The 23,063-nt window shown below is 43.5% G+C and overlaps 1 protein-coding gene and 1 long non-coding RNA gene across 2 annotated transcripts in view; one reads left to right on the top strand and one right to left on the bottom strand.

The window, feature by feature from the left end:
• Window positions 1-9,692, bottom strand: part of TUSC3 (tumor suppressor candidate 3) — a 125,452-nt gene extending 115,760 nt beyond the window's left edge. The window contains exon 1 of the mRNA XM_083460095.1: window positions 9,499-9,692. Coding sequence (XP_083316221.1) covers window positions 9,499-9,615 — 117 coding nt within the window. The 5' untranslated portion in view covers window positions 9,616-9,692. The remainder of the gene's footprint in view (window positions 1-9,498) is intronic.
• Window positions 9,693-9,699: 7 nt separating this feature from the next.
• LOC310686410 overlaps window positions 9,700-23,063 on the top strand; it is a 42,789-nt gene continuing 29,425 nt past the window's right edge. The window contains exons 1-2 of the long non-coding RNA XR_014515873.1: window positions 9,700-9,839; window positions 12,440-12,509. This is a non-coding gene — a long non-coding RNA (uncharacterized lncRNA). The remainder of the gene's footprint in view (window positions 9,840-12,439; window positions 12,510-23,063) is intronic.

The following is a 23,063-nucleotide window of genomic DNA, read 5'->3' as shown; positions in this document are numbered from 1 at the left end:
AATCTGTGGATGAGATTTTACCTGGGGATAGCTTGGCTGACAGGTCACACATCTACTATACTAAACCTGCTAGAACCTGTTCTCCTTCATTAAAACGTTCATATTCCATCAACCATCTGCCGTGTCACCTCACTAAGCTCTTCCCTGTTCTTAAATCTATTTCCCCAGTGATCCATCAGCAAAATTGCCACCTCACTTTCTTCTCAGAGCTATCAGGAATACTTGCCAATGGTAGAAGAGGTGTTGCAGATGCTGCTGTTTGCCTCAAGAGGCATGAACAGAAGTGGAAGTGATGCATCAGCAGAGGCAGAAAAGCAAAAAAGGCAGAAAGGCTTCATTATGCCTGGCCTTTAAAAAACAAGACAATGCAGTGTTTGGCCTCAAAGCAGACTGATAAATGATAGACATGTTCAAAAAGAGGTGATCATGGAAGTCCAATAGGTGCCCAAAATGTTCTATGTAGGGTTGTCCAAAAAGTTTACCCATCCAAGGATGGCATAATTCAACTAAAAATGAACGTTTTCTAAGGGGCAAAGCCCCCCACCTTCCAAGTAAGAAGCTACGTTCAAAAGACCAGCTATATTTCAACAGTCAGCCATTATGAAGAGTGGGTGGAGGACAGGGAATCACTGCAGCTTATGCATTGTTTTAAGGGGAGAAATCTAAACACTGAAGAATTCAGGACTGACTTTAATCAATTGTGGTTCCTTTTCCAGAATTAAAACTAACAGATGTACAGTAACTCCATAGCCTTGCACATCCTATTTTACAGTTTCCAGCTCCATTAGAACCTTAGCTTCATGACTGATTATCTTCAAGATTTATTTTTATATGTATATAAGGAAAAGAAGCACACACCAACACTGAGTTAAGCACGCTTACAGCCTGTAGATTTTCATCCATATTAAACATGCTCTGCATTGGATTGCAGCCAAACAACATTTTCAGAGGCAGCTATAAAAAAGTTACATTTAGATCTAGCATAAGAACAAAGGAGATGAAACTGATGTTGGAACAATGATAAGGTAATATATAATGACTTTATTCAAGTCTGAGGTATGGGAAACGTTCAATGTTTAAAAATTAATTGCTTCATAAAAGTCATTAGTAAAATGGTGGTGGTCAATGCAATATGAGGCAAGTTTGGCAGTTCCAAACTTGTAATTAATGTTATTCTGGTGGTTACACTTAGGAAAAGTCTGGTGATATGTATGTTTTATTGATTTTTAACCCAGAAAGGGTAAATTAAAAACCACAAAAATACTCAGTAACTCTAACCAAAGATCAAGTTATGAATTCACCTGATTGCATGTGCGGCTCTAATCAAAGTGAAAATTCTTACGGCACATCAGATTGCAAGTGTTTTTAAACTTGCTTACTAAATATAAGTTAAATATGTTACATCGGATCACACTGTAGATGCTAAATAAGCACCAGAAAATTTTCCACCTCAATACTTCCTATAAACCCCCTTATCAATTACTTGAATCGACATTATCATTTCAGAAGTTTTACTCTAGTATCTGGCACAGTAATTATGTCAGAGCTCAAAGCTCAGAGCATGTGGTAATGCTGGAGAGGACATTTTTCTTGGGAACAATCATATGAGCAATCCAAACCAGTCAGGGATCACATGGAGAATACTGGAATGAGACATGATGAAGTCAAAAAGCCAATTAAGATCAATGTTTGCTGACGCTGCCCTCTCAACAGGTGAATACAGTGGTACCTCGGAAGTCGAACAGAATCCGTTCTGGAAGTCCGCTCAAGTTCCAAAATGTTCAGAAACCAAGGTGCGGCTTCTGATTGGCTACAGGAAACTTCTGCAGTCAATTGGAAGCCGCAACGGACGTTTGGGAACCAAAGAATGTTCACAAACTGGAACACTCACTTCTGAGTTTGTGGAATTCGGGAGCCAGAATGTTCAACTTGCAAGGCGTTCAGGATACAAGGTACAACTATACTTTCATCTCCTCTCAGGGGAACTTCCTATAAAATTCCTGTAACAAATTCCTGTAACATGGACAATACCATTCCCACAGATAAATGTTTCCATCAAAATGTATCTACCTTTCAGTTGAGCCCTAAATATCTTCAGAAGAAATAAAACAACACACATATAAAAGGGAGGGCAAATTTTAAAAGTTTTTTAAGGCAGGAAGCAAGAAGGTAAATTAAAGAAATCCACAATATATCGGCAAATTTATTTAGTCGTCTGAAGAAGTGCAAGCGGCAGCTTAAATATATAGCAGAAAAATGATAACTCCCGCTCATCATCATCCTTACATGTACAGTTCAACAAAAGTTTTTGTTTTTTTTAAGTTCCATTATATGAACACACTTTCTGTTCACCCATTTCTATAGTAGGGTTAATAGTATGTTTGAAATATTATATGACTTACTTCAGTGCTATCATTCTCTGCTCCTTCCCAATCCACCCCCTAGTTTAAAATATTTACTTTGCAGGATTTTTTCAAAAGCTTTTGTACACCAGGAAACAGACTCTCCTAACCTTAGTTCATAAATATATTCTGAAGTATTTCAAAATGGTATGTGTAAGAAGTCCGATAGCCTGTACAAAGGGCAATATGGTGTGAAGTAGAGAGGCAAATTTCCTCCAGAGAACATTTGTCTCTGTGTTGCTTTTGTTTATTATGGTTTGTATTTTTGTGTTTTTATATTGCAAACCACCCTGTGATCCTCGGATGAAGGGTGGTATAGAATTTTTTTAACAACAACAACAGAAATAGTTCCACATCTAAAATTAGGGATTCCTCTACCAGAAGAGAACAGACATCACTTATTTTGTTTTCCAGGGCTACTTTCACCAAGAATCTCTGCAAGCATCTTCTGAACTTTGTCCAAAAATGCAAAAGAGGACACCTTAACCTTTCTGCTCTTACTTTACATTCATTTGCTCTCCATTAGTACTACCCTGGCCAAGAGTCAAATCTAGCACAATTAAGACAAAATTGATCTAAAGGCTGATCCTGATATTTTTCTGCGCATGCTGCATTTTCAGCCTGATTCTCTTTTCTAAAGGGAAGGAAGATCTGGAGGTAGCATCACAGGCCTTTTGCATTTTTCAAAGGAGTGTTTTGTCTCCAGAGTTTATACTTTCCACATGCAGACGGCCTAAAGCATGGCTAGGAAAGCAGATGAGGCAATTCATTGCACTGAATCAACTGCATTGCAGAAAATAAAGGTCTAGAGCAGCCTTCATCCACCTGGTGCCCTCCAGATGTTTTGGACTACATCATCTCCTCTCATCCCCAGCCCCTGGCTATGTTAGCTGGGCCTGATGGAATATACAGTCCAAATACAGGAGCAGAGTTGAGAGAGAAAGGGCCTTAGAGGAGAAATTTGTGCTTCTATTTGGCAATGTTCAAGGTCGCATTTCTTGATACCGAGAGCACATTTTTTTCTGGATTAAAATTGGAGGCATTCTCTCCTCAGTGCTCAAAAAACACATATTACTTTCTCAGTCAGTTTCAAGAATAAAGGCCAGACATCCTTTTGCACCATACCCACCCTGTTTACCCAGTGCTTTCTAGGCAATGAAGAGTCTTCAGAGATTCTCTTCAGCTGTCAATTGAAAAGGTTGCCATCAGGAAACCTCAGCGCTTCCTTACTTCCTCTCCCTAATGTAACTAGGCCACCCTTCTTCAACAGCCCTAGAGTAATGGTTGCATAAAATATAACTGCTTAATTTTTCAAAACATGCTTTGGCTCTAATATGCCCCAACATGTCGTTTGAGCACCACTGATTTAAAGCACACTTTGTGCAATAGATCAAATGATTTACAGGAGAACAATTTGTGCTTTTGAAGAAAATGTGTGAGATCCATGCCTGAAGGCATCCAGACTCCACAAATGTAGCCTCATGCAAAATGCATTAAAACATCATTTCTCGAACATACCCTTTCTTGCAATGTACACATTGTCTCTTTGGCTATAACCGCTGTACCCACCACGGAGTTGTCCTAGCTATTTCAACCGAACTACAATATGAATTAACAGGTTACCTTTCCAACCAGTCAGATATCACCACTACTTATTAAAAGAGCTGAATTAAAATGGAAATACAAGTTTCCAACATCCACGTCATCAATACATCTGTTCCACAAGGAACACTCATGAGAACGTTCGTGAAACTGATGATCACAAACTTTTCCATGCCAATGCTATAAAGGTAGCCTCCTCAGTTATCATTTTCATCTTTCAAGCAATGCATTTTAATTCAAAGAAGAGAAAGTGAAAGTGTAGCGCACCATTCTTCGTGAGAAAAAGAATCAAAACACATAGGGTTCATAAAAGACAAGTGTGGTAACGTTCTTTGTGAAAACATGCAAACTGTGTTATTGCAACTTGCAAACAAATTCTGTTTTCAATACTAAGACAGGTGAGATCAACACATTAAAAATAGAATCTGGCATATCAGACCGCCAAGGCCAGATGCAATTCGCCCCATGATCTCTAAGGAACTGAATAAAGAATTGGCTCAGCCACCAGAAAAACCAGGAAGGGTTCCAAAGCTTTTGAAGGCCAATTAAGTATCCATAGCTAATGAGTGAAGGGGGAGAGGATGATAGATTTTCAAGTACACGTCTAGGTCCAGTAAAATAGAAAGTTCTGATACAGTCTCTCTTTCCCCACCCACCCCATCCATGTAAGGAGTGAAGAAGTTCACATTAAACTTAAAGCGCTGGGGTGAGCTTTAGGAACAACAAAAATGACTTGATGACTAGCCAACTGGATTGCTGAAGAAGGCACAAAGCAAGCATCTCCTCCTTCAACGAGGAGCACTCTGTATACAACCTGACATTTGCCTTCCCTTACACCCTCTGTCCCCAACTTTGTTCCTTCAAACTCAATCAGCTCAACTTATCTACATTTTGGTGGTACAGCAGCAAGATTTGGCTGCTATCTCATTTTCCTTAGTCCATCAAACAATACACTAAAATAATACTGAGACTATTTTTACCCCCTGCAGCACATTCATAGCACACATCCTCCCTTTCCTGCAGGACTAAAGATCTACTTAAGACAGTTCATGTCCCCCCCAATATATATATATATTTCTCTTACATCATTTCTGTGCCTACACTGATTTTCTTTTAAAACATGAAGAACATGACTTACAATAGAACAATGTGACTAGATTCAATGCAATGTATGCCACTCAAAATTTATTATTCTCGCTAATTCTGCTTCCCTCTTTTCCTCTGCTTCTTCTATTCTCTATCTTTTCTGTCGCGCTTTTGTTCATGCTCCCTTTCTTTCCCATGCAATCCTCATCCCAGCATAGCTATCTCTTTCTGTTAGTTTCTTCCTTTCCCACAAAGTTCTTCCCCATGTCAACATCTTCTTATTGAGCCTCTCCACAAGTTTTACACAGCCTTTTAAAAACGCAATCTTGCCCTCCCATTTCTCTCTCTCAATTCTAGTCCTTTTACCCTTTGCTTTTCGGCTTTTTAACTTTTTGGGACTTAGAAGCAGGTCTTAATCGGAGTTGGGGTTTCCTAGTTAAACTATGGATATTACCTCCACATGGTGTAGTGATGGCCCTCCACTTGGACAGCTTTAAAAGAAGAATGGAAAAATTCATGGGGGATAAGCCTATCGATCATTACTAGCTACAATGCAGGAAGTATGCCTCTGAAGAGTTGTTGATGGGAATCACACATGGGGAGAGTACTGTTACAGTCAAGTCCTGCTTGCGGGTTTCCCATAGGAAGATGCCCTTTGGCCTGACCCAGCCAAGCTCTTCTTTATGTTCCCAAGAGAACAGCTCCAGAACCTCTTTCTATGGAAAGGCCTTGGAGCAGAAGAAAGAATAAGTGAAGGTATAGGCAGACCGCAATTACTCAGTAGAGGGGAAAAGGCAACCACAAGCCACATGAAGCAGGAGGAAGGGCTCTGCTTTCCAAGTAATCGTCTTGAACCATGGCTCTCTGAATTAAGTGCTGACTAAAAGGCAGCCTGATAAGAGCTAGGGATATCGGTCCCATCCCTCAGTCCAGTATATCTGAAGGAGCGTCTCCACCCCCATTGTTCTACCCGGACACAGGTCCAGCGCCGAGGGCCTTCTGGTGGTTCCCTCACTGTGAGAAGTCAAGTTACAGGGAACCAGACAGAGGGTCTTCTCAGTAGTGGCACCTTCCCTGTGGAACACCATCCCACCAGATGTCAAAGAGAACAACAACTACCAGACTTTTAGAAGACATCTGAAGGCAGCCCTGTTTAGGGAAGCTTTTAATGTTTGATGTATTACGGTATTTAAATATTTTGTTGGAAGCTGCCCAGAGTGGCTGGGGAAGCCCAGCCAGATGGGTGGGGTATAAATAATACATGATGATTATTATTATTATTATTATTATTATTATTATTATTATTATTGGGAGAAGCAGAAGCCATAATAAAACCAAACAAGGGCAGGATCCCTTTTTCCACTGATGCAATCGGGTCTCCATTTCTACCTTTCCTCAAATCTAATTCTAACAGCACAAACCTGTAGATATGCCTACACAGGAATAAGTCCCACCAAGCTCAATGGGGTTATTCCCAGGTTAAGCAGGTAAAGGCTTACAGACCACACTTTGGTAAAAGCAAATGGCACCCCACTAGGTTTATAGCAAAGATTCAAATTAAAATAATTCAACACTTTACTATTCTGGCCATTTTTACTCAGAAATATCACCAATTTCAGGAGACTCACTTTCTACTGGTTAACTCTTAACTACTGAAGTCATGAAACACAGCACTTGGCTCATAAGAAAAACCCTGGATGAATCAGAAAGATACACACATCCTGTAATACATAAAGCAACGGGAAAATAATTTTAAAACTTCCTAAAGATCCTGATCCTAAATATGTCAGTGTTCCTTTATTTGCAGCAGTAACCTGATGGGGAACAGACAGCTGCTGAAGCAATGGTGAGGGCTTGCAGGCTGTTGCAAATTTGTTTACAAGTTCATTTAGTATAAAAGCTAGCCACACATATTTTTTATTATTAGTACAAGCTGCAGATAAGCATCAGGGTTGCATATTGTCACATTTTTATTGTATAAGTGCTAAGATCAGCAGCTACAGTGTTTCTCATTATCTCAAACAAATTACAATAGTTTGTTTGGGTGTAAATCATGTGCCCAGCATATTGTGATCACAAAGGATACATTTACTGACTACGAGGTTCACAAAGTAGAACACTTATGAATTCTACTTCAAAATCTCTTGATTTATAAACTTCATCTCACAATATTTATATAGTATGAATAATTCCAGAGTGTTGTTGTATACTAGCTATTCATATACTGGTTAGAAGTTGTCCAGTCACAAAAGGCATTACTCACTGAATACATGCTACAAAGCCAGAAAGTTAAAAGTTTCCAGAATAATTAATCCAGGTTCATAGATATAAAGTATTTTCCCACCCCTTCTATGCATGTTAAATGGTAAAGCAAGGAGTCTAATCCCAATCAGTAGCCAATGGTGGCTAAGAGACTTGAAGTACAAGTGTGGAAGGATGCAGACCTACTATCTATTATGCAGTTGTCTGAAGACCTTATTGCCATGGCTACATTCAAAAACATAGGCATCAATCTTGCGGGGGTACCTATTTGAAAATCTGAAGGAGTTATACTTACTTATATGTTTAATTTAAGACCCATGTACTGATGGTCATGGTATTCATAGTTGATGCTGATTTGATTTACTGTTATTATCTGTATTATTACTATTATTTGTATATTATATTTTATCTTTATTTTTTCTTCTCTTTAATTCACTTTTCCCTTTTTTCTTGGTAAACATGCCAATAAAATAATAACAACATAATCAAGTAAGATAGAGGGGCAGTTAATTCAAGCCAAGCGCAGCAGTGTTATTTTATCTCTGCAACACATGAGGTTCCCCCGTTTTTCAGGGGATAATACCGGATGTCTGGCATTAAATGGAGAAGGGAATGCAGAAGGGAAAAAATAGCATGTATTGATGGCAAAAAGACTAGGGAAGGGTCCATATTACAGAAATCTCCAACAGCAGCATTGGATGTACTACTAATTTATGAAAACGTGAAGAGGCAGAATTATTGCTGATATTAATTTAACCACAACAGCTATTTCAATATATAACATTCTGCACTATGCAGCAGTTAGGAGAGGGTATATATATGGGACAAATGTAAGGACAATGACCAACTAATAGGAAATTGTACAAGTGATTAAGGTGGACTTAAATATCACAGGTGGTATCAAAACATAGTGAGGCGAAGAACAAGGGAGAAAGGAAGGAAAACAACAACAAAGCAGTAATTAATTCCTAAAGCGATGCTCCTGGCATGTGAAAATCACACAGTGAATTCCTTTCCACTTATTTCCAAATAGGTGCTTGTGCTTATGTCAGAAGAGACTTTCATCACATGTTCAGAGACACTTTCTTTTTCTCCACCGTAACACCACATGTTCCATCGATAAAACAAGCTGTGGGATGTGAGATGTAGAACTGATTTTGCTTACATGATCTAACAACATTTTTGAGGGGTGGGGTTTTTTTGTAAATAATTCAAAAACATATTAAACAAAAGAAAATAGGTTCTGAATTTAAACACTAGTTATGTCTCTTATCTTATACAGCTTTTGCATTGGTGGTTCAGTGGTAGAATTCTCAGCTGCCACACAGCTTTTGATCAGCAGTCCTGAGCAAGGCAAACACTCAACCTTCTCCACATTCCTATTATTATTATTATTATCAGTGCTTTTTTCGGGGGGGGGCGGGACGCAGGGGAAGGCATACCCCTAAACATTTTGTGAATCTTTGTACTTCTCTCCATTTGCTGTGTTTATTTCCCCCCCAATTTGAACTAAAAATGGTGATTTTCTTGAGTCAAAATGAGAGGACCCCTAAACACTTGTTATTTTTTTAGAAATAAGCACTGATTATTATATACCGCCCTTCATCCAAAGATCACAGGCGGCTTACAACACACACACAAAAACACACACACACACAAACCCCACATAGCATAATAACGAACATTCCTAGGCAGAAACCTTAAGAATCCATCTTTCCCCCATGTCCAACCTATGTTTGCCCCTCAGAGTGATGGATGACTGGGGGGCGGGGGGGGGAGGGAGGCAGCGAGAAGGAGGGTGGGGGGAAATGATTGCTATAAACGAAAATTAATAATGAAATCTTAAATGTGGGCATTCATATTGTATAAATAAAATTGTAAATAGAAAACAACAAACAAACAAACAAATAGAAAAGGATATTAAATACACACACACACACACATATATATATATATATATATACACACCAACACAAAGGAGCTGCAGGGGGGAAGGTGGAGAATATATTAAAGTCATAAACAAAGGGAGCTGGAGGGGTTTGTGTGTTGAACCCTAGCTATCTCCCCCCCCACACACACACACAGGGAGGCAGAAGGGTCGCGCGGGTGGGGCGCGTGGAAACGGGAGAGAAGCGAACGGCTCTACCTCCTTCTTCTTCTGACCTCCCCCGAACTGGACACAAAGGAGGAAGAGGAGGAGGAGGGGGGGAAGGAGGCTGCTCCCCACAGGCAGGTGCGGCGCGAGGCGCCGTGACGGGGCCATGGCTTCCAACGGGCGCCGGCGCGTCAGTCTCCGCCACAAGCACCTGGGAAACGCCGTTATCCACGCCGTTCTCCTCCGCGCTGATTGGGCACCGAGGAGCACCAATCCAAAAGCGAGCCTGCTACTGGGCAAAGCCTTCTGGGAAATGTAGTCCGATCCGTTCCGTGGCGGTGGTTCTCAAAGGGTGCGTAGCGCCGCGCAGGTGCGGCAGAAGAGGATGGCAGGTGTGGCGGGACCCGCTCAAAGAAGCGTTTAAACATTTCACTATACTATACTATACTATACTATACTATACTATACTATACTATACTATACTATACTATACTATACTATACTATACTATGCTATACATGCGTATGTATATATGTGTGCATTTCTCTCTGTGTGTATATATACGTATATATGTGTGTGTGTTTCTATTATACACACACACACACACACACACACATATATATATATATATATATATATATATATATATTTGTTTTCGTAGATTTTCACGGGTACAGGAATGCAGGTTTTGGTGTCCTCGGGTGTCTTCCCGTGTAAAAGTTGGGGTAGATATCCCTCAAGTAATTAAGGAACAAAAGAAGAAAAGAACACTAGCCTGGGAACTTCCCCTCTGCCCAGAACTTTTGAGGCAATACACCACACCCCTCTACAGTATTTATAGGAACTCAAACACTGAGATCCCGCTCTGTTCCAGTAACAAGAAGCCGAAAGCACCAGCCTGAAGATGACGAGTGAGACCTCGTCGAAACGTCGCCTAGACACCCCAACTTTTACACGGGAAGACACCCGAGGACACCAAAACCTGCATATATATATATATATATATATATATACATTTATACCTCATGTTACGTTTGCTTCATGTTACGTTTTTTCAGGTTGCGTCCCACGCCAACCCGGAAGTACCGGAAAGGGTTACTTCCGGGTTTCGCTGCTCGCGCATGCGCAGACACGCAAAACGATGTCACGTACATGCGCAGAAGTGGCAAGTCGCAACCCGCGTGTGCGCAGACGCGGCACTGTGGGTTGCGTTCTTCTCATGTTGCGAACGAGCCTCTGGAACGGATCTTGTTCACAACCAGAGGTACCATTCTGTATACACACACACACACACACACATCAATATTCGCAGAATGTGGAATACGCATCTTTTCAAAATCAAGCACTGCTAGGAGTTGTTGCTTTTTGTTTCCCAGTGTATTTCTTATTGATAAAAAATTTAGTGCAGCATGAGCATATTATTATTATTATTATTAGTAGTAGTAGTAGTATTAAATATGTTTTCGTTATTAGTTTTATTATTTATACCCGGCCCGCCTTGCTGGGTTTCCCCAGCCACTCTGGGTGGTTTCCAGCACATATAAAAGCTTAATAAAACATCAAACATTAAAAACTTCCTGATACAGGGATGCCTTCAGATGTCTTCTAAAAGTTGTGTAGTTATTTACTACCTTGACATCTGATGGGAAAATGTGGTTCAGAGGGAAGAAGTTTGAGAACCACTGTTCTGAGTCGTCGTCCCCCCGCCCGCTTCCTCTTTCGTAGGGTTTCCTTATTATTTTATGTATACTATTCCTGAACATAAAGCGATTGCCACTATGAAACCTGGTTCTTTGCTTGCTTGCTTTAACGTAAGTCCCACTTTATTCAATGGGACTTAACATCTGCAAGCAAGGGTGCAACCTGGATAGCAGCCTTAATTAAGAAGTTTGTTGTTTTGACCTAAGCCCCCTTTCCCTACATAGGAAAGCAAACGTACACAGTGATATGAAGCTGAGAAAATATCCGTAGCTTGCCTTTAATGTGGGGTAGAGAGAAGTGTGTGTGTTTTAGCATTCTGTGCAACTTAAAACACACTCTTTGATACGTGTCCACTCAGAAGTAAGTCGAGTTGAGTTCAGAGGTCCTTAAAGGTAAAGGGACCCTTGACCATTTGGTCCAGTCATGGACGACTCTGGGGTTGCGGGCTCATCTCGCTTTATTGGCCAAGTGAGTCGGCGTACAGCTTCCGGGTCATGTGGCCAGCACGACTAAGCCGCTTCTGGCTAACCAGAGCAGCACACGGAAACACCGTTTACCTTCCTACCTTCCTATTTATCTACTTGCACTTTGACGTGCTTTTGAACTGCTAGGTTGGCAGGAGCAGGGACTGAGCAACAGGAGCTCACCCTGTTGCAGGGATTCGAACCACCGACCTTCTGATCAGCAAGACCTAGGCTCTGTGGTTTAACCCACAGCACCACCCGTGTCCTTACTCTGAAGTATATAGATATTAGGCTGCTACGTATATAGTATATGACGACCTTTATCTAGCCCCCATACATTACATTTAGTATCCTAGAATCATATAAAAGTAGGGTGGGAAGGGACCATGAGGAACATCTAGTTCAACCCCCTACAATGCAGGAATCTGTCCCCAATGTATATCTCAAACCCATGACCTTGAGATTAAGAGTCTCATACTCTATCGAGATAAGAATAATGACAATGTCACCAATAGTATCAGAGGTGATTGCAGATTTCTGTGCCTTTAATAGCTGGCCAGCAGACAGAAATATAGCAAATTTAGACACACACGCTTCCAGAAATAAAGCTTTGTAGGCTAATTTTCTGCCTATGAAATAGTTTCTGAGTGCACAAAAATCTTGCCATAAGAAGGTTCACGGCCAATTCTCATAACCAAATTAAAGAAGGATCCTGGAATTTATTGCTGGTTTGTTTGTTTAAATTAAATAAGGTTAAAGCTTGTCATGATTAAGATAAATGAGCAATGGATGTGCTATTAAAATATTATTCTCTTTACTCGAAACAGAAACTAGCGATAATAAATGTGATGGTTGGGATATCCTATGCAGCACAATCCAGTGCATGTCTATTCAGAGGTAAGTGCTATTGAATTCAATGGGACATTCTCTTAGATAAGTGTGTACAGTGGAATCTCAGGTTACGTACCACCCTCCTTATGAACGCTTCAGGTAACGAGCGCTGCTAACCCGGATGTAGATGCCCCTGGTAGCGAACTTTGCCCTGGGATGCGAGCGGAAGTCGCGCACCAGCGGCACAGCACCAGCAGGAGTCCCCATTAGCGAAAGCGTGCCTCAGGTTAAGAACAGTTTCGGGTTAAGAACGGACCTCTGGAACGAATTAAGTTCGTAACCAGAGGTATCACTATATAGGATTTCAGTCTTTGACTCTTACCCAACAAAAATTTCACAAGCTTCAGTATGTAATTATTTAGGAAATGCAACATTTTTTATTTTTTTTTGTTATTGTCAGGACTATGTTCTTGCTAGGGCAGTCTGATATATAAAGAGAGAACTGGCATATTACACCAGGGACCCTTCTTCTTCTTCTGTCTGCCTTCTCCTCACAATAACCAGCCAAATGTCTCTAGTAAGGAGGGCAGGAAGACAACATACTTTCTTCCACCTGCTCCCAGAAGCTGCTATTCTGTGTATCCCCCACCCTCACCCCACCCCAAATACTAAAATAATGTTGTTGTTGTTGTTGTTGTTATGTTACACCCAGCCACCCTGGGCAGCTTCCAGCAAAATATAAAAACATTATAAAACATCAACCATTATTCCATGTTCTGTGGAATACTGTCTCCACGCTTGAACGTTCTACTAACCTACCATGGCTAATAGTTACAGGTAGACCTAACCTGCACTATTTTATCTAAACCCCTTTTAAAGCCATGACTACATCTTGTGGCAATAAATTCCGTAATGGCTGGTTGCCTTTTGTCACAGAATTGTTCTATGATTTTGCCTCTCCTGAATCTACTGCTTATCAGTTTAAATGAATTACCCGGAATTACTAATATTATCTACTTTTCTGCATCATACAATATATAGTTTTTCAAATGCCTACCATGAGCCCCAGTCATTTCCCCTTTTCCCTCAGACCATACCCCCTTTGCCCCTGACCACATCCATTTTGCCTCAGAAGCTTGGAAAGGTGCAAATCTGACTCATGGGCTGTAAATGGTTCTCTCTGTGCCCTAATCTAAAAAGCTCCAAACTCTTGACTCTTTGTTCTGAGGGAAACTGCCCCCTCCCCAATTCTTTGATTAATTTGGTTGACCTTTTCTGCATCTTTCGCACCGCTGTAGAACTTTTTCTGAGATAGGGCCCTGTTTCGACATAAGACCTCCAGTTGTAATAAATTGTTGTGAGATTAGCTGTCTGGTTACTCTGAATGGGTCTACTATTATGGTTTTACTTGGGGTTGTGACAGCAGTACTTAAAAAATGAGTGTCAGGTCCCTGCAAAATAAACATATAATAATAATAGCCTGCCTTCCTACAATACCTGAAATTGAAACAACAAAGCTACAGATAAAATAAACTGTAAAATAATAAAATTGCAAACATATAAAAATATGTACTGTTTAACTAGAAGCACAGTGGAATAAAGCATCTGGGTAGGACCAAGCATGTTGCCCTGAGTCGGGTGTTCCATAATCTGGATATTGTAACTGAAAAGCCCCTCTCTTTTGACTCCACTTGCCACTCCTCATGCAAAATTGGGTTCTCAAATCATTTCTCATGAGTGGAGACAGTGTCCAACATGCCCTGGTGCCATACCTTGACTTTCAAGGTCAAAACCAGCAGCAAGTTGTTACTAGTGAACCGGGTAAAGGATTGAATTAATGTATTCAGATCTTTGGGCTTCAGCCAACCCCCTGGCACCCACATTCCAAAACAAGTGAATTGTCTGAATTGCCTTCGTAGGCAGCTCAGCATAGAATGAATTATAGTAACCCAACATAGAGGTGACTAGGGCATGAATGACTGAGGTCGAGTCAAAATAACTTTAATGATCCTTTAATGGTTTTTATGTTCTCTTCAATAGGAAATCTAGCTGCAGGGTGATGGGACTGATACCATTGCTCAGTGCAAGGAAACAGGAGTTTTACGGTTTGATTAAAGAAGCGGAGAGTTTAACAGGGAGGGGTAAAGTCTGGTAGAAGATGTACTCTCTCTAGATCCAATTCAGACTTACTGAAGGAGTTCTCGTTTGATTCAGCTATGCTGTACTTACGTATTTGTAATTAAAGTTGAGGTTACAGTATGACTGGTAATCTAGACATACACAAGGACTTTTAAAAAACAAAATTCTCATTGTCAAACTGTTAAGCCATGAAAAACAACCGGAAGGAACTAAAGTAATACTTCCCCCACTTTTATATGCCTTTAGTGCAAGTGGAATATGGGGTTATTTTATTTTATTTTAGCATTTTGTTTGTTAATATCAACTGAGCTTTTATGGCAATGCAAATTGCTCACAGGCAAAGCTTTCCTTCATTTATCCACTCACATTCACAACATTTCAGGCCCTGTGGGTAGTATCCCCAGCTTCATGTAAATTGGCCAAGCTGTGCATCAGTGCTTTAACTATATGTAGCCATGATGTTTAAAACTAGACAATCGACTGAACCAATCTGACAGCTGTGCTAGAAAATTCTTCTCAAAAGGAACAATTCGCTTGCACTATAATCAGCCAAAGTAGTGCAATGTTGCAGGGGTGCAAGCGATGACCGAAAACTGAGTGGAAACTTAAAAATATAAACGGTGTAGAATATTTTATTTGTATGTTTTTTTCCTGATTTGCCATAGCCGAGTAAGAACATGGCCCATCTAGCCCAGCGCTAATAGCTATTCAGATGTCAGAATTAGGGGGAAATGCAGATAGCATTCATTTATAATCCACAACCCATAGAGTTCAGGGAATTGCAAGATTTCTCCTTAATTCTAGCCACTCTCAAGATAAGTCATTTGTCTTCTAGGTTGCCTCAGAGTGTCAGAGGACAGCTGGAACTCCTGGAAGTGGCCAGGTAATTCTCAGGTGTTCTATTTGAAGGGCCTCTCAACCAGCTAGGATGGTTTCATGGTCTTGCCTATGCATGGCAATCTGTAAATATTTTGCAAACAGATGTGTCACTCTAAGACAAATCTATGAGTAGCATTGCATATTCTGAATGCTAGTTTCTGTAAGTGGTTTCTCCAGTTACGTTTCCGAGCATAACTCAAAGTATTGATGCTGACCTTTAAAGCCCTAAATAGCCTCGGCCCAGTATACTTGAAGGCCCAGTATACTTGAAGGAGCATTTACATCCCCATCGTTCAGCCCGGACACTGAGGTCCAGTTCTGAGGGCCTTCTAGTGGTTCCCTTACTGCGAGAAGTGAGGTTGCAGGGAACCAGGCAGAGGGCCTTCTCAGTAGTGGTGCCTGCCCTGTGGAACGCCCTCCCAGCAGATGTCAAGGAAATAAACAACTACCTGACTTTTAGAAAACATCTGAAGGCAGCCCTGTTCAGGACAGTTTTTAATACAGTGGTGCCTCGCAAGACGAAATTAATTCGTTCCGCAAGTTTTTTCTTCTTGCGGGTTTTTCGTCTTGCGAAGCACGGTTTCCCATAGGAATGCATTGAAAATCAATTAATGCGTTCCTAGGGAAACCGCTTGCCAGGCTGGCGGTGCGGAGAAGGGCTTTTCTCCGCACCGCAAGCCTTCAGCACAGGTACGGGAACAGAGGGGAAGGGGCGCAGCGCTTTCCCTCTGTTCCCGGGGCTTGCGTGGGAGGAGGGTTTTTCCTCCCCACCGCCAACATTCAGAACAGCATTCTGAATGTTGGCGGTGGGAAGGAAAACCCTCCTCCCACCCCAAGTCTTCAGGAAAGCCATCCGATGCCGGGCGGCGGGAGAAGGCTTTCCCCCTCCCCCTCCCGGCATCGGAGCTTCGTCCCGATGCCGCGCGGCGGGGGGAGAAGTTCCCCCTCCGCCGCCCGGCATCGGGGCTTCCTCCCGATGCCGCGCGGCGGGGGGAGACGTTCCCCCTCCGCCGCCCGGCACCGGGGCTTTGTCCCGATGCCGCGCGGCGGCGGGAGGCTTTCCCCCTCCGCCGCCCGGCACCGGGGCTTCGTCCCGATGCCGCGCGGCGGCGGGAGGCTTTCCCCCTCCGCCGCCCGGCACCGGGGCTTCGTCCCGATGCCGCGCGGCGGCGGGAGGCTTTCCCCCTCCGCCGCCCGGCACCGGGGCTTCGTCCCGATGCCGCGCGGCGGCGGGAGACGTTCCCCCTCCGCCGCCCGGCACCGGGGCTTCGTCCCGATGCCGCGCGGCGGCGGGAGGCTTTCCCCCTCCGCCGCCCGGCACCGGGGCTTCGTCCCGATGCCGCGCGGCGGCGGGAGGCTTTCCCCCTCCGCCGCCCGGCACCGGGGCTTCGTCCCGATGCCGCGCGGCGGCGGGAGGCTTTCCCCCTCCGCCGCCCGGCACCGGGGCTTCGTCCCGATGCCGCGCGGCGGCGGGAGGCTTTCCCCCTCCGCCGCCCGGCACCGGGGCTTCGTCCCGATGCCGCGCGGCGGCGGGAGGCTTTCCCCCTCCGCCGCCCGGCACCGGGGCTTCGTCCCGATGCCGCGCGGCGGCGGGAGGCTTTCCCCCTCCGCCGCCCGGCACCGGGGCTTCGTCCCGATGCCGCGCGGCGGCGGGAGGCTTTCCCCCTCCGCCGCCCGGCACCGGGGCTTCGTCCCGATGCCGCGCGGCGGCGGGAGACGTTCCCCCTCCGCCGCCCGGCACCGGGGCTTCGTCCCGATGCCGCGCGGCGACGGGAGGCTTTCCCCCTCCGCCGCCCGGCACCGGGGCTTCGTCCCGATGCCGCGCGGCGGCGGGAGGCTTTCCCCCTCCGCCGCCCGGCACTGGGGCTTCGTCCCGATGCCGCGGCGGGAGGAGGCTTTCCCCCTCCGCCGCCGGGCATCGGAGCTTCGTTCCGAAGCCGGCGGCGGGAGGAGGTCCGAGGACAGTGGGGAAGACGCGCTGCGCTTCCCCGCTGTCCCTGAGATTTCCCTATGGGCTGTCGTCTTGCGAAGCAAGCCCATAGGGAAATTCGTTTTGCGAAGCGCCTCCAAAACGGAAAACCCTTTCGTCTAGCGGGTTTTCCGTCTTGCGAGGCGTTCGTCTTGCGGGGTACCACTGTATTAGATGTTTTATCGTGTTTTTAATACTCTATTGGGAGCTGCCCAGAGGAGCTGGGGAAACCCAGCCAGAAGCCTATCAAAATCAGAATCCATATCTTGCTTTATAGTCAAAAGAAAGAAAAGTCGGGAGCTCCGATTATGGATCCCTCACACCCTGACCCTCCCATCTCATACAAGGCAATCCTCGTGTCCTCAGCCGTTTGTGTAATACTGTATAGAGACGATTGCCGTGAACTGCTTTTATAAGTCGCTGTAAAATTACATCCTACAAATAAACTCCTAATTCATATCACTGCTGTAGTAACTTCAGGGCGTTTTGTAGCTGCTTCAGCCTCTAAAATTTCCTGCTAAACCTGGAGCCTGGATAGAAAGCCACTTGGAAATCCCATATATACTGTGCAAGCAGCTCTCCTAAGGAAGGGTACAATGCAAATGAGTAACAAAAATATTACCGTATTTGCCTGAACATAAGCTGTACCCGAATATAAGCCGAACCTTTAAAATTGGAGGGGGGAAAGAAACAAACCCCAAATATAAGCCACTCCCTTCCTCACTGCTCCTGGCTGCATCCTGGGCCGGGGCTGCATTGCCGATGGCCTTTCCTCTCTCCCTTCCCAGCCTTGGGGGAGAGGACGGGGGACTATGCACAGGGCGGGCTCCGCTTTGCCACACTCCTAGTGCTGTTTGCCCCACACTCCTGGCTGCATACCATAAGGTCGGGAATATAAGCCACACTTTAACTTTTCACGGTCAGAATTTGGGGAAAAGGTGTGTCTTATATTCGGGCCAATACGGTATTTTAAATGGTTGGAAAATATTGGCTTTCTTTTCTTTTCTTTTTTAAAAAAGGCTTTAACATGACTAATTATTTCAGAACAAGTCTGGTGATGGTTATATCTCATGATGAATGTGTGTGTCTGTGTGCACATTCCCTAACTCCAGGATTTGATTATCCTGTGAACCGCCCTAAGACTTGCGGGCATAGGGTGGTATACAAATTTAATAATACAGTGGTACCTTAGGTTACATATGCTTTGGGTTACATACGCTTCAGGTTACATACGCTTCAGGTTACAGACTCCACTAACCCAGAAATAGTACCTCAGGTTAAGAACTTTGCTTCAGGATGAGGACAGAAATCGCACAGCGGCAGGGCGGCAGCAGCAGGAGGCCCCATTAGCTAAAGTGGTGCTTCAGGTTAAGAACAGTTTCAGGTTAAGAAGGGACCTTCGGAACGAATTAAGTACGTAACCAGAGGTACCACTGTAAATAGATAAGTAGACACAGTATTCCCCCTGGGGGACAGCAGCAAGAGAGGGCTATTGCTAGCATGTGCTGCTTGCAAACTTTCTATAGGCCACTGTGGGCAAGAGAATGCTAGACATGATAGATCTGATTCAGGCAGGCTCTTCTCACATGCTTGAGACAACCAGCGCCAGAGGCATGCAGGCAGTGAACTAGGGGGACTAGGCTAGTCGCCTAAATGCTTCTGGTAAATTAGAGTATTAAAGCCTAGCACCTTCTCAAAGCCTGGGAAGCTTCTACCCGGCTTAGGGAGGGAGGCACGATGCTCTGACAGGGCCAAGAGCCCTTCTGCCATCTTCCCAAAGCCTGCCCGGATTTGGAAAGTAGGCAGTAGACATCCAGCATCTTGTCAGAGACCTGGTACCTCCTTCCCAAAGCCCAGGAAGCTTCTGCCCGGCTTTGGGAGGCAGGTGAAACGCTCACACGCATGACATCAGCACGTCATGATTTTCCCTGCACCACCACCACCAGCAATCGCACTCACAAGCTGGCACCTCTGGCCCTAAGGTTTCCTCTACAGAAAAATTTCACCGCACACCACTGAGTCCAGCACAGAATAAGTTCTGGAAGCCTCCTCATTATTTAGGTACCACTGGAGTTCCTAACAACCAAGCCAAAGAACCACATCTGGAAGTTGGTAAGAAAGCAAAGTAAAGTTGCAGGTGACATAATTTTTCATTCTGCATGATCGATGATGTCGTGTGTGCTGGAATGACAAAGAAGTGAAATGGAGACCAAGTTGGAAGAAAAATTACATCTGGGTTCCTACCTAAGCACCAATTTTTGTGATGGGAATATTAATCATGACACATCATATCCAAATGAACAGTGCTTAACAAAGTACCTGAGAGCAAAATCAAGATTCCACCCCACCCTTATTTTCCACCAATCCTGAAGGCTCATCTTCTTTGACAGCAAACTGTCCTCAAAGCACTGAGCCAAGAAGAATATGTTTGGCAGCTATCAGAAACAAACAGCTTATATTGGATTCCTAGTCAATAGAACAGAAGGTGAACCTTTTTTCCAGGTAGAAATCTCTCAGGTTTATGGCTTCTCAATGCTTTGGGATGGTGCGAAGGTAATACTGATAATCTCCCAGCTATGGTGAGGCACCTGAGGGTTTCCGTTGACCTATTTGCTTCTATTCAGGAACAGTGGCAACACCCAGCATCCTCGGTCAACTGAGGCGGATCTGAGCCTTGCAGGGACCTCCCAAGCATATGTGAGGACTGAAGATTAGGCCTACTCGCCCACCCATAACCACAGCTTGATTTTTTTTTAAAAAAGAAATCATTTTAAATTTCCAGGAGGGGAAAGAATCATAGATACCACCTTGAGCTCCATGGAGGAAAGGTGGGATAGAAATATAATGATAGATAGAAAGATAGAAAGAGATAGATGATGATAGATGATAGATAGAAAGATGATAAATGATAGGAAGGTAGGTAGATGATAGATAGATGATAGATAGATAGATAGATAGATAGATAGATAGACAGACAGACAGACAGACAGACAGATAGATAGATATAGATAGACAGACAGACAGACAGATAACAACTCAGTAGAATTAAAAATTGGAATAAATGAGTGGAGCCTCAAATGCACTCCTTGCCTGGGGCACTGCTTGGTCTGTGGCCATCCTTGGTCTCTGTTGCACTAGAATAGGCAGTTTAGAGACTGCAGCCATCAAATTAACTTGTACATAAATGGCCTCCATGTAATTTAAGTTTTATTGGCAGGCTCCCGGAACTAATCAAATGAAAATATACACTTATGTGCGTAAGGAAGAGATTCTGCTCCGGATTAGGGAAAGCAAATCAACTGCCATAGTAGTACAAATAGCAAAACTAACAGAAGATTAACTTTTCAGAAGTGCTTGCCAGCTTATCATTATGAACAGAAAAATCTGAAAAGAGCTGGAATAATACCTAGAATAATGGCTCGGGGTGGGGGAGGGATCCTCAGGATAAAAGGGCTGACTTTTTGCCCCAGTACCAAAAATAACTAGGAAAGAACCCAAAAAGCAATTAATATAGATGGCATTCTCACAAAGCTATTATTAACAGGAGAATCTTTATGGGTCCTGTTGCACTAAAAAAAATTGTTCTGCCTGAACTTTAGAAGAGTTCAAAAAAATCTGATACGTTTACCTTGACGATCATTTCAAAGGGGGCTAGCTGACGCTGCATATCTCTGTTAATTAATTTAACAATTGCAAATAATTGATACAGCTTTCAGGGCCTGCACATGCATGCCTGACAAAAATGTAGCATTTTCAAGTACCCATAGTGGCAGATGGAAAGAGAATGGAGGAGGCATAGTGCATAATTTCTAGACATACCTCTAGTAGAATCAGTGAGTTTCTGGAGCTGAACTCCCGGGTTCTGGGAGGAAACATGGGCGTTATGAGCTCTGCTTCAAACTAAACCCTCTAGAAATCTCATTGCTGAATTCATCCATTGTGTTTTCAGTCTGGAACATCATTGTGGCAGGTCTGACTGGGGACAACGTGCCATGTGGTTCCATGCCTGCCTCCTTCTATTCAGTAAACATGTCAGATATAAAACTCATGGTTGCAACAAGCTGGTCATTTTATTTACTGTGTTGCATTTTCAGGCCAGCTCACCTAGAGCCCCTAGAGCTTTGATTTTTCCTGACCTCCTCTACCACTGAACAAATTGGGTCCTAATTCCTTGCAACTCTGTGGTGACTAGTGAAACCAGCTAGAAAGAGGAGCAATGCCCAGAAAAGGCTATTGGGCAATGCTTTTAATGAGAGAAAGACATTCCTAAAGAAGATGTCCTTCCCCACCGCTGCAGTGGCAAAGAGAGGGTTGTCTGTGGTCTCTCTCTCTCTCTCTCTCTCTGTGTGTGTGTGTGCGCGCGCGCAAAGGAAGGTAAGCAGGTCTCAGTTGGGGATGGTGGAATAATTGTTATCTTTATTACTACAAACTATTAATTCATTGGAATTCAATGTTGGCACTTGTGAAATTATTCCAGGGCAATTAATTCATTAATGTGTGTGTGGAAGTAATAATCATTATGGATCATTATAACGGAGCAATTATTAGTGCATTTGAAGTCATTGTTGGTGCTTGTAAGAAGCATTCTAGGGCAATGAAATAATCTTTTTAAATTTTTTTTAAAAGAATTAATCATATGCATTGGTAAGAATTTCGGTTTGGCTTCAGCCCTCCCAGCTTTGGCACGTGACAACCCACCCTGCAAAGTGGGAGAGTTTGCAACAGAAAATGGGGTGCTTGGACCAGAAAAGTTTCACTACCCCTTGCCATACAGGGTGAAGTTTCCAGTGTACGTTCTCTAGTGCTTGGCCCGTGACTAATTGCCTGTGGCCTACGCACCCCTATTCCATGCATTCAAAAATATTGCTGTGCAGAGTGTTGCTAAGAACTTCTATCATTTGTACTCACCACTCCAAGCCTTGCTCAGACTTTGAAACTGAGTACTGTGTGGTCCAGTTTAGATGCCACACTTCTGGATCTCCAAACCATAGTTCAGGAACATGATGCTTCCTCATTCTCCCTTCCAATTCAGCCAAACTCTGGTAAATACTGACTTCAGACCATGTTTTCAAACCATGGTTTTGAAGTCCATTGGCTAACCATGGTTTGAAGCTTAGCAATGGCCATAGTTGCCAGATTTGAATGTCACTGTAAACTACGATCGGAGCAATCTGGAAATGGAGGAGAAAAATCCTTTTTTGAGAGACGAATGAGGTGGTTAGAGAACAAGAAGGATTAAGGCTGCGGGTTATAATCAACAGTCCTATTCAGAATAGATCCATTGAAATTAATGTAGATGACTAACTTATGTTCCTTTATTACAGTGATTATACACTTGAGCAGAACTTAGCTGGATACAACACAGAGCATGTGAGCCCATGGTGCAGCTTCAATAGTTTGGCAAAACAGCTCAGATGAGCCAGTGTATGTGGTATTTCAGTGATATTGATACTTGAGAAATGGGCTATCGGACATGTTTCCTACCCTAGACTGGAGAGAGTTTAGCAGTGTGGACCTGCATGGGACACAGGCATTACTTAAGCTGTTTCCTGCTCAGGCTAGCAATCCCTTTTCTTTTCTTTTCTTTTCTTTTCTTCCCTTCTTCCTTCTGCCTCATTATTCTTGAATTATGT

The sequence above is a fragment of the Podarcis liolepis genome, assembly GCF_965112155.1.
Source record: "Podarcis liolepis genome assembly, chromosome: 9".
Lineage (NCBI taxonomy): Eukaryota > Metazoa > Chordata > Lepidosauria > Squamata > Lacertidae > Podarcis > Podarcis liolepis.
This window is presented reverse-complemented; position numbering and strand designations above follow the sequence as displayed.